At 38.2% G+C, this 14,924-nt stretch overlaps 2 protein-coding genes across 2 annotated transcripts in view; one reads left to right on the top strand and one right to left on the bottom strand.

The window, feature by feature from the left end:
* The window catches only part of LOC136833859 (uncharacterized), a 177,193-nt gene that overhangs the window by 49,459 nt on the left and 112,810 nt on the right, over positions 1 to 14,924 (top strand).
* Positions 857 to 6,376, bottom strand: LOC136833720 (putative nuclease HARBI1). The gene is made up of 2 exons (XM_067095933.1): positions 5,829 to 6,376; positions 857 to 2,567 (listed from the first exon to the last, which is right to left on the bottom strand). The coding sequence occupies exons 1-2, from the start codon at positions 6,213 to 6,215 to the stop codon at positions 1,638 to 1,640; spliced, it is 1,317 nt and encodes a 438-aa protein (XP_066952034.1). The 5' UTR covers positions 6,216 to 6,376; the 3' UTR covers positions 857 to 1,637.

Genomic DNA, 14,924 nt, shown 5'->3' with positions numbered 1-14,924 from the left:
CCCCTGACCATCTTGATTTAGACTGAAATAGTTTCCTAAAACTGGAGCATTGTAACAGTACTGAGCTGTACAGCACTTTTAACTCCTATCAAGCATACCTAGGCCTATTGATGTGTCTAAGGAACACATCATTTCATGCCTTTTGAGGAAGCTAAATTAGTCCCTTTGCCTTCGGAGTGTTTGTAGGTGAACCAAGATTCACATATAGGTTTGGTAACTCCAACACAGGATTGTGTTACTTGGAGCATATTATAGCAGTCACCTTCACTGCCAGCTGTTAGCGCATCAGTTATAGTGATCACCATTGTCCTGTGGCTTGTAGAATAATAGAAGATGAATTATGGGTTTCTGTTATTAGCTCTACCATTCAAAATCTCACTTCCTTATATACTGGTCGTGGGCTGTAGACAGCTTATGCCATTTAACACACCTCTCCCCTATTCTCTTCCAGCAGTAAAGCTTCTCTGACCCTGTGTATCCATGGACTTTGGTTTGGGGCACTTTCCTACCAATCAATACTAGACGGGTATTTCCTTTCTTAAGGCAGCAAGTGAAATTGTTGCTTATCATATCAAAACTAGTCCCCAGAAAGTCAGTGTGGTTGTTGAACTGCATATTTTACTGTATAAAAGCATTTTACAGTAAATACAGTCAACAGAAAATGATGGGAATGAGGATAATGTTGTACCTTTGCTTCTCTTAGCAAAAGTTACCAAGTGCCATATTCATGAAAACAACACAGTAAATGGTAATTAAACCCACATATGGTCTCTTAAAGAAAACAACTAGCCTTTAAATAACTTGGCTAAGTAAACGATATGATCAAAATATACAAAAAATTAATATTAAAAAGAAATTTCATTTATAAATACCTTTAATAATTAGTCATTTGGTATTCATGAAAAGAGTAGTACACGCACTGGATATAATTACTGTAGCATTTTATAAATTGTCTGGAACGTTAACATATATACCATAATCTTTGAAAGATAATAGTAGTGGCATCCCTGACGTATGTAAAGTACTCAAATTTTAACATAATGAACATTAAGAATTGTCAACACAATTGTAGGCCTGACAATATAAGAATAATGGCATCACTATCCCAATTTTATTCAGAAAGTGATGGTTTGCAACTGAAGAGGTGATGATTAAAACATTGATAATAACATGAACAACAAAATAGAATTGTAAAGGAAACAATTGTATTTGTGACATAATAGGGTAAGAGAGTGCCTACCATGAAGTACACTAACTTAAGAGGAAGACTTAAAACTTACTTCACCTAAGACAAATTAATTTTAGGTAATACTGCATCATTCTGGATAGTATAGCAAAAGTAAATATTAGGCCTGTGCTTTCCAAATACTCATGAATAGTACGACAATAAAAACCTCAAAGTGTAGCTCTCACACAAAGAGGTAGAAACTCTGCAAAGTCCTTTCAGAATAATAATCAGATGCTCAGCAGTAATCATCTGTTAATGAAAAGTAAAAAGTACAAAATATATGCACATTTGGTATTGTATTATCATGAATCATTGGGTCACCACAATGACAAAAAATGTGAATTAAAAATCTGTATAACTGCATATTTGTATATACTAGTAATGTACACGCATGACCCAAAAAAGATCACTAACATTTTAATTCCTGCAAGCTCATTGGTGAATTTGCAATTGTCAATCTTTTGGCAAGGGCACTTTCACTTATCTCAGAACTCACTGGATAAGGTTCAGGAGCCAAGTCCACTTCAAATTCATCCTCTCCCTCAACTAGTTCTAATTCTTTTACATCATCCTCAATATTTTCTTTATATAGTATAAAGTTATAAAGTACACATGCTGCTCTTATCACTTTAGACATATCATCCACTTGTTTAATATCAAGAAACTTTAGCCTTTTAAATTTCTGTTTCAGAAGTTTAACGGCAAGGTCTACTTCTGAACGGGTGTATGCGAGGTTTTCATTAAACCTTTTTTGCTCATTCGTCATTTCGTCAGTTTCAGGAAAAGGCACAAGTAAGTACAGTTTCAAGGGATAAGAACAATCACCAAGAAGATGTTTAGTGGAAGGAAGGTAATTATCTTCTAACCGAGTAAAAAGTGGACTATCAAAAAAAACTTGGGCATTATTTAATAATCCTGGGCACCCTGTATGTACATGAAGAAACTTTAATTGATCATCACAAACTGCTTGCAACTGAATACTAAAAGATCCCTCTTTATTTATGAACCATTCTGTATTCTTTGACGGTTCCCGGATGGGAATGTGAGTACAGCCTATTGCTCCAACTACTCCAGGAAACTGACACCGCTGGTAAAATCCATCAGCAATTTTATCAAGTTCATGTGGTTCAGGTAATTTAATGAAATCTTTCTGGATTGCTGCCAAAGCACTACACACAGAACTACATATTCCATGAAGGAAGCCCTTACTGACATCAAATCTTTCCGAAACTGCACCATATGATTCTCTGGAACGTAAAATCCATACTGTCAATAAAACTTTCTTCTCAGCTGTGATTGTCCTATAAGCAAGTGCTGGGGCAATGTGCATGCACAGTTCCTGAAAGATATAAGAAATAAATCAGATATATAAAAAACTTTCATGTAAACGATTAAAGCATTCAAATTTCGCAGAAAACTTATGCTGTATAAGAATTTGCCAACTGGGAATTGTAACATATGGAACGCAAACGACAGGTTTACAGAAAATTACACAAGCACAGACAACAAAATATGTGAAATTTTCTAAGAATTTAGATATCTCATAAGACAGACAACTTCTTTAAATAAGCTGAAGGATATTTTATTTGGACAAAATATAATAATATAGTTGAAGTAATGTACTGCATTGGTAAGTGGCATTCATACAATATTTTTTACCTAAGGTAAGAGGAAAGAAGGCAAGTGAAAGCTGTCTTATTTTCTACTAGTTATGCCATACTGTGCAAGTAAGACTCATAAAATTTGTTAATAATGAATCTTCTGCATTTCATGACTTTGGGTTAAAAATGAATGAAGGGGAAAAGCATGGAGTTGTCAGGGTCACTGGACAGGAAGAGGCATTAGTGTAAGGTCTCCTGGCTCTTGTGGCAAACTGTATAACTGTCTGCTCCTGGAATAAGAAGGTTTAGGAGAACTACAAGTCCCTATCTATAACCAGCCAATTGGTGTGAACAACAAGGAACCAAACTGGCGAGTGATCTCAAGGCATTTCTGTGAAGGTGACATCTAACCTCTTGGTAATCTCCCAACAGTTGGGCTGGAAAGAGACTGCAGTCCATAAAGCCAGCTGTCCTCAAGCTCTTGAAGTCAGAGGATGAGAGCAAATTAGACTAACTTCTCAAAATGTCTGAATTGCTGCTGATGATGGTCTTATCTATTAACTACATAGGCAAAATAAAGACTGAAACAACTCTTTATCCACCTGGAAGTCCTGTAATATCTTCCGTCTACTTTTAGGATGCTGCTAGCAAGGGAATACTGTAGGCGACCATCCAATTATTAAGGATAGAAGCTTATCTCAGAGAAGCCACCTCCCTTCTAGCCTTTGCTAAATTCTCTGGTTTGTCTGCAACATCAACAAGTCTACACTTGTTACAGCCAACACCCATTCCTGTCACTAGGCAGTGACAAGCACATCCATCAAGAAACTTTCCCTAGCGTCTTTCTCAGTTGGGGTCAAAATCACTGTGGGTCTAGGCATCATTAAGGAAACACCCCTAGATAAGGCTTCCACAACAGGGGCACCCGATACATAATTTGTATGTGAAACATTGTACCCATTTATAATACCACCTAAGCCTGGCATCTGGCAGAGTGAAAATCTGTAAAGGGCTTATCATTTCCTAACCTTATAGCCTCTGAACTGTAATCTCTCCTTTTGAACCCAAGAGGATAGCATCCATGTGGCAGCCATCAGTGTTTGAATCCTAAAGATGGTTCCTCGGGCTTAAGGCAAATTCTGGGTTTAGCCACAAAGCAACATATGGTAATTCCTGATGCCTCTCTGAATGTGATAACTCCCATACCTAGTCAAAAGCTTGATCATCCTGAAACAGGATCTCAAAATCATCTTCAGTTTCTGGGAGAGTGGAAATCTCCTCAAGATTTTATCCCAAATGTTGCTGCAACAAGCTGACATAAAATCACTTAATTTTAAGGCAGTGCAGGAACAAGGTTTCACCTTCAGTGCAGCAATGCTGAGATTACTGGGCGATGAGAAATGTTCCCTTGTTTGAACAGATTGAGTGGGTGAATGAAGATGAATCCAACAGAGGCTGCTTAAAGTTTTGCTGAGCCACTGCAGCCTCTGCTAAATGAAAGTAAGCCTTTACACCAAACTTCCCCAAGGTTTGAATAGTACTAGAAGCATCAGAAATGAAAGCAGAGGGTCTACTAGTAGTATCAGTGCAAAGTATTAAAGATAAATTTTGTATACTGACTGTGCCTGGCATTTCTGCAACAAAAGGCAATATGTGCACAAGGCAGTACAAAGCCAATGGGTGCTTCAAGCAGAAGTATTACTAGGTTGATGGGAAGTTGAAAATAGTGCACTGATTGAGGCAAGTGCTCCCAATACCATGGGAGAAATGCTTGCATCTTCAGCAGCAGCACTGGCTAATGTTAAATAGGCGATGGTCAAGATTCAGCACCCATCACGGGCAACACATTGCAAGCATGATATCTGCTGGTCTCAACCAGTTTGTGTGTGAGAAATCTGATGTAGTGCACTTGCACTCATAGCATGCCCAAATGATGAGTGCTTGCATTTCAAAGAATACAACTTTTCAGATGGTGCATATTGAATAATTTCTTTCTTCTGTCTGTGACTGAAAGCAGTCATGAGACATAATTGTTTAACTCGCCGGTCTACTAGAAATGTAGATGAGCAGACTGCATACGTCCGTTTTCTGAGGAATCTACAGGCAATGTTGATTAATGCTCCTAGGTGCAAAACTGGTGAGAGGTAGTCTTGTAAAACCTGACTTTGTTAGATGCTTAACAGCAACAAGCAGGGAAGGATACATCAAAATAACAGAGCTCACTAATTCCCAAGTTGCTATTATCCTGAATGATAAAAGATCAGAGAGCAGAATTGCCCTACAAACACTACCTTTGATAACTACAAGGTCATTAATGCTCAAGCCAGACAAAAGTCAGAATGCTATCAGACAAAATGTCCTAAAGAGGCAACAGCGCTTCAAGCACTACTTTGCCTACTAACTTTGACACCAAGAAACCAATCTCAAAACAGTGCTCTCTTGTGGGGAAGCAATATCTCCCAGAGCACTTGCATCTAACACTGAAGGATTAAAAGATGAGTGCAGTCCAGTATATTCCTCAGCCCTCGGGGAGATAAGTGATGGGCCTACCAAAGAAGGTGATTAGTGGGACTAACAGGAGTGTGATAGTGGCCCCTCCTCTTGAAAGGGGTAGATGAATAATCAGGCAGACCTCCTAAAAGGTTATGTAAGCTCAGTGTAATATTCTTGTGCAGTAAAACCATAATTATTATTATTATTATTATTATTATTATTATTCAGAAGATGAAACCTATTCATATGGAACAAGCCCACAAGGGCCATTGACTTGAAATTCATTCAAAAAATATATTGATGAACAATACCGTCATGGAGCCATCTCCTTTACATTAACCATTAATAAATGATATCTCCATAAAGAATTCTCCTGTAGAATTACCGTTGATAATCTCCCATTGCGCACTAATTCTCATGTCAGGCAGATTACAACAGTAGTCAATCCCCATCTCCAATTAGGTTAATATAGGTTAGGCTACACTACCCAGCCTGCCATAGCCTACCTCAAATGTTACCCTGCTCATTCCAAACTGAATCCTGAAATCGAGATCAGAGTACTGGGGGATCACACATTCTGCCAAAACTTCCAGGGGCACAGGATCGAAGCTTCGACCTCTCCCTCTTCCTCTGCCTCTCTTCCTTCCGGCGGAACCGCCCCGCCCTCTCCCTCTCTTCCTCTTTCTTCTCGGGGGTTCTGGAGAGGGAATGTCATCATGGTCATCGTAATCGAACGGACGACTTTCAGTTGATCTGCTTCCGTCATCGAAACAAGCCAGAACTGACAAATTTGCCACTGAGGCTTTGCTTGTGGTCTGCAGTATGAAGTTGTCCACCTCCAGAGAGTCGTCCATGAACTCTTCCATGATAACTGAAATGAGAGCCTTTTCCATTTTCAATTCGTTTCGATTGTTTCGTTAGCACATTAACACACGAAAAGTTCAAAATGTCGAAGGTATGTAGGGTTATCGTTAGAGTTGCATGACAAGCTGAATTCTAGTGAGAGGTTTAAATTCACACGGGTTTGTTTTGGAAACAAAACAATATTAGTAGTAATAGTTGTACGTTTCCTTTGCAATGGCTCCCTAGAGGTGCAGTTGGTTTGTTCTTATTTAATTTTGACTCCCGTGATGTATAATTTTTCCTGTTTTTTTTTTATTCCCCACTAGACAAGTTTGTGAAAAGTAAGATATTAGCTAATGATTTTTCATTATCTTCTTGGTGTGTTTACTGCCTGAAACAAAAATAAGAAATGCCCCAAATTTAGAATTTCTTCTTCACACTCTGTAAACATTTGCTTCAGTCGCCTTTCAGTCTTTTCCGTATATATATATATATATATATATATATATATATATAATTTTTTTCTTTTTTTTCTTGTTAGAATAACCTGTTATTCCTGTGGGGTACATAAATGTTAACATTGGTAATCCTTTCTTGTACAGCTTCTTTATCATTACCCTGCAGCAACCTTTACTTACGATGGATGTTCTTTGCTCGCATTTCCTCTTCCTTCTGAAGTTGCAACGCAGTAACCAAGCGCAGTATATTTTCTCGGCCTATTTGCTCTTCATTTATGGTATGAAATCACACGTTGAAATATTGTATATTGCTCGATATTTCTCCTTTCTGGACTGGTGTTGTTACTTTGAACGAATATTATGTATGCCTGATTATTTATGTTTCACCAGATTTGAGATTGTTTTGATTCAATGTCAGATTGAATTTGAGTATATTTCTTTACGACCATGGAGCCGAATATGAAACCAAATGTAACGGAATTACCTAATCAGTGTTGCAGTTTATCACACAGGCAACTGAACGCAATATTAAAAATTTCCATTTACCTGGCGAACAAATATTGTTATAGTGAAGGATGAGTTTGACCGATAAAAAGCGCGTGTTTAGACTACTCTAATACCAAGGTCTATGCATTCGGCCAACAGAATATTTGCACTTGGTTACGAAATCGGTAACAACTGATTTAAACAGAAAAGCAATAAGTTTTCTAATGAATTCTGAAGCTTGTGAAGCATTCAGTAATTTAATTGAAATGCTCGTGTGTGCGGCATTACATTGTCCTGATGACTTCAGGCCATATGCAATATAATGTGATGCTTCTGACGTGGCTGCGTCAGTTACCGTTAAATCAGTCGGGGCCACCTGTTGCCTTCTTGTCGCGAACCTTGAATTATCATGAAACTCGTTATCGTGCCATTTAAGAAAGGTTACTAATGTGATAGCCTGTGATGGAATGTTCTCTTTTTATTTCAGTTCACCATTACACAATCGTGACCTATCAAAATCCGTTGCTTTCGTGATAGATAACCATTAAGAATCTAAGATCAACGATGATAACGCTCAGGGTTAGCGGTTGCAGTCGGCTAGTTACCGCATCGACGTTCATTACCACATCAATCGTTACGATGCTGTTGCTGATGTACTGAGTCGTGCTGACTGCAATGCAAACTTTCTCCATCTCTCAAGAACTTGCAGAACGATTTTTGCCACCTTTGAATCAGTCGACTCTTGCACTGTATGAGATCTTAAAGTATGCAGATGAATTAAAGGCAGTGTTTTCGTCACGTAGGGCATGTTTTGGATTGAAACCGAAATTACTACATTAATTCATGGCAAGCTTATTAAAGCCTCTCAACCTCTAGAGCGTTTAAATTTGGATTTTAAAGGGACGATCCCCTCAAAGACGTACAGACAAGTATTCTATCAGCTTTTAGCAATAAATGAATTTACAGAGTTGCCATTGACAATTCCACGCAAAGAGCCACATCCAAGACTATTATTTAATGTTGGGAACCTAAGTTATCTTTATATGGTGAGCCTAATTATATTCACTTTATTAGAGGCTAGGGTTTCATAGCTCGTGATGTACTAACATCTTGCACAGCAAGTGCTACTTCCAGCAAGTGGACTCGTGACTATCCATCCAGGTTTAGATACAGTGGGATTATTCAGAGGACAATCCGCCTTGCCCTGAAATGACAAAACTCACTGAAATCCGTAATTAGTGTTGCCTTGCTCTATCACCTTAGGGTCCTTGCTATCAGCTGCAACAAATAAACGCCCACAAGAGAGATTTTTCTTGTATTTTTCAACGTTCATCAGTTGGAGTATTTCTACCATCTTGGTTACTAAAGCAGGACCTGTTTATCCACGCAAGTTTGTCAGGCATGCAAGAATGATCCTCTAGTTCAAAAACTGGAGCTGCTGGATGTGAATCCTACTCATTCCTGCACCAAAAAAACTGAGATTCTCTTGAACCAGCAGTGTTCCTGCATGATCTGACTCCTTGTCCATCACAACGGCGTGTGATTAAAGAGAACTTGGAAGAAACATCCGATATGGAACGACTTTGAGTGTGTATCTCAGTCAGCTGAAAACAAACTCGTCAATGAACAGAAAAGATGTGATGCACAACACTCTTCTGTTACTTCAGGTGATATATTCGTGCAGCCTTCTAATGGGACGGAATTGCCTGAACCACTGCCATGTCGTTCTCTGCGGGTCCTTCAACAATGTGACCAGTGAAGTTAGTCTCCCAGAGTGAATCTTATATTTTAAATTACTTGAGACAATGTTCATTGAATATATTTTTTAAGTTACCTTTATTTTTACTTATTGGTGTTATGCGGTTTAAGGAGATATTTATTTAAAATAGTTTGTATTTTTCTGTAAATGAAATTAATCATAGAAAGAAGTTTTGGGACTCGTCACAAGAATGTAACTTCATAATCATTATGTCATATTTGCCATTAGCTGGACCCATGCTGATCTTGAACGGCATATGTTAGAAAGTAAAAAAAATAACTCTTGGTATTGTGCAGTGACATCACAATGCCCTAAGAGTGAGTAGCATGAACAAACTCTTGAGGTGCAGACATTGAATTTGATAACAGATGCCCTAAATTGAAATATATTTGGAAATATAACATAAAAAGATTGATTGACAGGATAGTTATTGACAATGGTCTAAATCCAAACTACCATTGTTAGGAAAAAGGTAACCACCACTCAGGAATTTTATCAGGATTATTAAGATCCAGGGGAACTACAGGCATTCCAGACAGGAAAACAATGTTCTTGCAACAGTAAAACAAATGATCTGAAGCGTATGGCACAAATGCTGTCACCTCTTTAGATATATGAGGCCATATGAACAAGGCCAAGTATTACGGCAAAATAGGATGATACAGTATCTCACTTGTTTTAATTTCACGCTGGGAACTGGAGATAATATGAGGTATCATCATAAATTCAGAATGATCTAATACAGCATTATACCTACACTTTCTGAGTCATGGGTTAGGAGTGCAATGCAGGAGGGGAACATCCATAAGATCTTAGTTTTGCTGATGTTTTTCCCATCTCTTGATTATTACACCATTTAGTGAACCATCTTAAATGTGTATTGAAAATAGGCGCTACTTAATTTCTTATTTTAGATGAGGAATTAGCTCCAACAAGAATTTCTTCATCCAAATACTATACTGTCTTAATTTCAAGGCAAGGCCATTTCGGCAGTAAATACTTTCAAAAACAACACAGGTCCCAGAGCATTACCCTGTGGAACATTTTGCAAGACAGGACTAAGACATTAAATATACCTTCAGCAACAATAATCTACCGCCGGTGAATGAGAGTGCACAGCGTTGAACACCTACGGTAAGAAGTTTATGGTAAACAAATCAAATGCAATCATGTAGTTAATTATATGGAGTCTAGATAGATACCTTCCCACGTGCACTAGGAAGTGGTATCCCTTGTGATTCTTAAAGCAAGCCCTATCACCGTCCTCTTATAATCTTACATTAAGGAATAGTTATTCCTCTCGTTTATTCCTTTGCAATGTTTTCTTACTGTAGATCTACCTTGCAACCGCCGGTCAACAATCAGTTACACAATAACCATTTGCATCTGTCCTTCTAATATCCATTTCTTCGTTAACACTGTCGTTATTTCGCTTCGCTTCACTACAACATCGTTGTCTAACACTTGCTCAGATTCTCCCAAGTATTTCTGATACTGCCGGCCATTTTTCAGATAAATTGACCATTACAAAGCAGAAAAAGATTCATCCTCACTTTTGTAGCTTTGTTTTTTTGGCTGATACATAAAATCTGTTCGCTACATTCGCCATATCTAAGGAAATAAATTGCCATACAGTGAGTGATGTGGCGAATGTGATCAGTAGATTTCAGACAAATACATAATGCACGTCTGCGTGTTCGGGGGTACATACTGTATCATTTAAATTCGTCTTTTATTGTACGGTGGCAGCAGAATGCATTACCCAATGAACCCATGAATTGATATGTGAGAATTAAATCAAGGAAATAAATAGAAAATGTTGTGAGAAGAAAATATTGTAGCAGAAGAGAAGGAAGGTGACAGCAATATGTCAATGAAAAACATATGGATGTAAGTCCTCAGTGAAAATCCCCGGAGGGGGCTAGTGCCGACAGTGCACCTCACGCGATGCACTGTAGGCGTTACTAAAGGTTCTTTGCAGCGTCCCTTAATTCGGCCCCTAGCTGCAACCCCTTTCGTTCCTTTTACTATCCACCCTCTCTAACGATTATTTCCTAGTGCAGATGCGAAGTGTTCCTCCTGTTACACCTTGCAAACCTACCTGCTCTCAGTTTCCTTTCCAGCGCTGAATGACTCATAGGTCCCAGTGCTTGGTCTTTGGCCTAAACTCTATATTCCATTCCATTCCATTCCGCAGTGTGAAAATGACGATAACCCCAAACTTGCAAGATGAAAAGAATTGATAAAGGGTCTAAGTACACTAAATGCAAATTTCAAAAATTATTCCAATTTATTTTATCAGTAGTCGTTTGAATTTATTGCGCGGTGTTAAAACGGGGAATGATTTTCAACTTCCCTCCCATATTTTACTTGCATTTATTGACATCCAGAAAGAAATGGACTTAATCAGTAACGTACATAATGTACTTGTTGTACTTGAGTACAAAATTGCAAAATAATTTATATCTTATTATTATTATTATTATTAACGGCTTAGATACGATCATAGGAAAAAATAATAATGGACTAATGGTTTAAAATTTTGTAGCTTTCATATATATTGCATGAAATTTAATGATGAAATGGATAACAGAACGACAGTGGTGGTATTATGCAATTTTGCTTTGATCCCCAATTGCATAAAAACACAATGCTTGTGTTTCTGCATTGTCATTGTGTTCAATGAAGACCGAGGTTTGTCAGTAGACCATTGTTTATATGTTGACGTAGTCCTGTGCCCTCAGCGCGTGGGTATGGATGACCAACGACGTGATGCCTAGCATTGAAATCGCCTGTTACATAACACAGCATGTGGTTATGTATTATTCGTATACATCTGCATTGAGTAGGTATGGTGTTCGTGACGGTTGTAGTAATTGCAGTAACACTGACAGGGATTTTAGGGGTATGTTTTGGACTGTGAGCACATGTGAACATAATTATCAGTTATTTCATGTTTGCATGTGTCAAGGCTAACGAGAATCTTGCGATTCCCAATTTAGGGATTTTTTTTTTTTTTTTTGCGCATACGTTGCACAATTTATTAACAGTGCTTGATGGATTTAGTTGGATAATGGTGTTGTTTATCTTCACATTACGTCTGTTTTTATTCTTTTTTTATTGTCTGTTTGTCCATGCTTGTATATTGTGTCGCATGACTGATATTTCCTGTAGATGACGTCTCTTACGTTTGTATGATGGCGGCATGCCACTGTTTCATTGATGGAGTTTCTGTTATTTCTTCAAATAACATTGTGTCCCGAAGATCTTTTCTGATATTCCATTTGGCAACGTAACTCTTTTTCACTTCGTTGTTCACCATCAACCTGTAGTTCCTCGTTGAACGAGTCGGTAGAGTTCTCGGCTAGCACTCTGTAAGGCCCGAGTTCGAGTCTCCGGCCGGCCAATGAAGAATTAGAGGTATTTATTTCTGTGATAGAAATTCATTCCTCGGATTCCACAATAAGCTGTAGGTCCCGTTGCTAGGTAACCAGTTGGTTCTTAGCCACGTAAAATAAGTCTAATCCTTCGGGCCAGCCCTAGGAGAGCTGTTCATCAGCTCAGTGGTCTAGTTAAACTAAGATATACTTTTTTAACCATCAACCTGTTTTGAATGTTGCCATGATTCCTTTAGTGTGGATAAGGCGGGTCGACGATTGTCGGATTTCTCGTACCATCGGAGGAAGCGTCCTTTTTCAGAATTATGTATTTCATTGGATCCTAACAATGGAAAAGAAAATTTGTTTGTGTAGTGTTTGCTCTAGTACTGTCTTCCTTATTACATATGCTTGCTTATTTATTTTTCATGCAAAATAACTGGCGTGACGACCTTTTCCCGTGCTACAACACCCTCTTCATTATGAACCAACAAAAACTTCTTTCAGTGTTCTTCTGAAGATGGAAAGAGAAACCCACAAGATTCCTGTGTTTAACTTGTTTGCTTGTAAATATTTGCATATTACTTTAATCTCGAGTACTTTCAGGTCCTAACTGTGACCCTTTTTCAAGAGATGTGAAGGTAGTCAGGCTGGTTCAAGGCCCAGCAATCTTCTGGGCCTTGAACCAGCCTGGCTACCTTCACATCTCTTGAAAAGGGTTCACAGTTAGGACCTGAAAGTACTCGAGATTCAAGTAGTATGTAAATATTTACAAGCAAACAAGTTATACACAGGAATCTTGTGGGTTTCTCTTTCCACCCTCTGCATTCTGAACTTCCGCCACAAAATTCCGTCGATCCACGAACTTTCCATCTATCAAGTTTTTTCTCTACAGTCCTCTTGTCATCTCATGATTTCAAGCATTCCACTTTACTTTTGCTGTTTTGTTCAAGGCGCTGTTTAGTCGCATAGTCGCTGACTTTGTCATGCGAGCATAATGTTGGTGACCTTGGCTCTTGAACATTTGCTTTGATTATCGGCCGAGTCTGTAAGATACAGACTTCCTCCTTATTTTGAATACAAATATATTACCTTCGTTCTGCTAGGGTTCCGTGACTGTCCATTCTTCTGATGCACATTAGCATTCAGACTGATACGCTACCCTTACGTGACACAGTATAAGCTCATACAAAGTAACCTAAATCCAGAACCCACTTAATAAGTGGGTCCTGCCTAAATCACTAAGACAGAGATTCGTATATAAGAAGGAACGTCCAGGAAGAAACAGTAAATGAAGCCAAATGAATAATAGAGACAGACATCGAGAAATGACTTCATGAAAATCAAATAATAAATGCAACTAAGCAGAGAAGATCGCTGGAGGTGGGGAACTGTCCAGCACAGATTTATGGGAATTAAACAAGCAGTCCCATACTCGATGCTCAGGGACCAAACTGACTTGGATTGGAAACACGAGGAGTAACTTTCCGGATATTCAAAATTTGCCACAGATAGAGAGACAAGTCACAGAGATCTTCCAGGAAAGCCAGCATGGACTAACGTCAATTCCAAATAGTTAAGTATGCCTTAGTTTAACCAGACCACTGAGCTGATTAACAGCTCTCCTATAGGCTGGCCCGAAGGATTAGATTTATTTTACGTGGCTAAGAACCAGTTTGTTACCTAGCAACGGGACCTACAGCTTATTGTGGAATCCGAACCACATTATAACGAGAAATGAATTTCTATCACCAGAAATAAATTCCTCTAATTTTTCATTGGCCGGTCAGAGAATCGACTGCGGCACTAGCCGAGTGCTATCCGAGAACGATACCCATCCACCAATGAGGAACCAAACTTCATTTCCAAGTACAGATATCTCAAGATTAGATAAGAATAATGTATAAAAAAAGAGAGAATTACGAAAATATAACGTTATAAATACAAAAGAAAAAAGTCCTAAAAGGTCTTTGCAAGTAAAGCACAAAAATTAAAAAATAATCATGAAAGTTCTTTGCAATTAAAGCACCAAGGAATGATATAAATGAAGTAATTCTTAAAACCGCTTTACTGTACTTGTGATATTATCTAAAACTATTCAAGTATGGGGCGCTGAGTCTGCCTGAAGAACGTGATAAATATAATATTCTGCTAAAAGAAAACCAGTAATTTCTCTGGAAGTTCCAGGAAACAAAATCGTTACAAGCAGACACTGAGATGAGACACTTGCAAAGTAATAATCTCCTGTGCTACACAGCGTCCTACTCGAAAACGAAGAAGCATAGAAACTGCTCCTCTAGCTCTTCACATGTCCATTCTTCCAAATCCAAGGAATATGATACAGTAGTATAATGGAGTATGCTGGGATATCTCAGGGCTGTTAACATATAGCATGATGGTCTAAGGCAACTAAACTCTCAACAGTTTACCGCTGATTTAAAAAAAAAAAATCCAGCTTTTTCCAAAATAGAGAATTATGAGATATAAAGATGGCACTAATGGGATGGCATACAAATATTAAGGGGTGTATTACAGGCAAGAATACTTTACCTTGTTACCTTTATTGTATATTCAGCAATACCAAAGGTCATAAATTTAGTGATTGCAGCTTGCGGATGACATTACACAAGTTATAATCTGCATACAACGCGTAAGAAATTAAACTTTTTTATTTTTATT

This window comes from Macrobrachium rosenbergii, chromosome 52, assembly GCF_040412425.1.
Source record: "Macrobrachium rosenbergii isolate ZJJX-2024 chromosome 52, ASM4041242v1, whole genome shotgun sequence".
In the NCBI taxonomy this organism is placed as follows: Eukaryota; Metazoa; Arthropoda; class Malacostraca; order Decapoda; family Palaemonidae; genus Macrobrachium; species Macrobrachium rosenbergii.
Note: the sequence above shows the minus strand (reverse complement) of the source record. Positions and strands in the feature narration are given on the sequence as shown.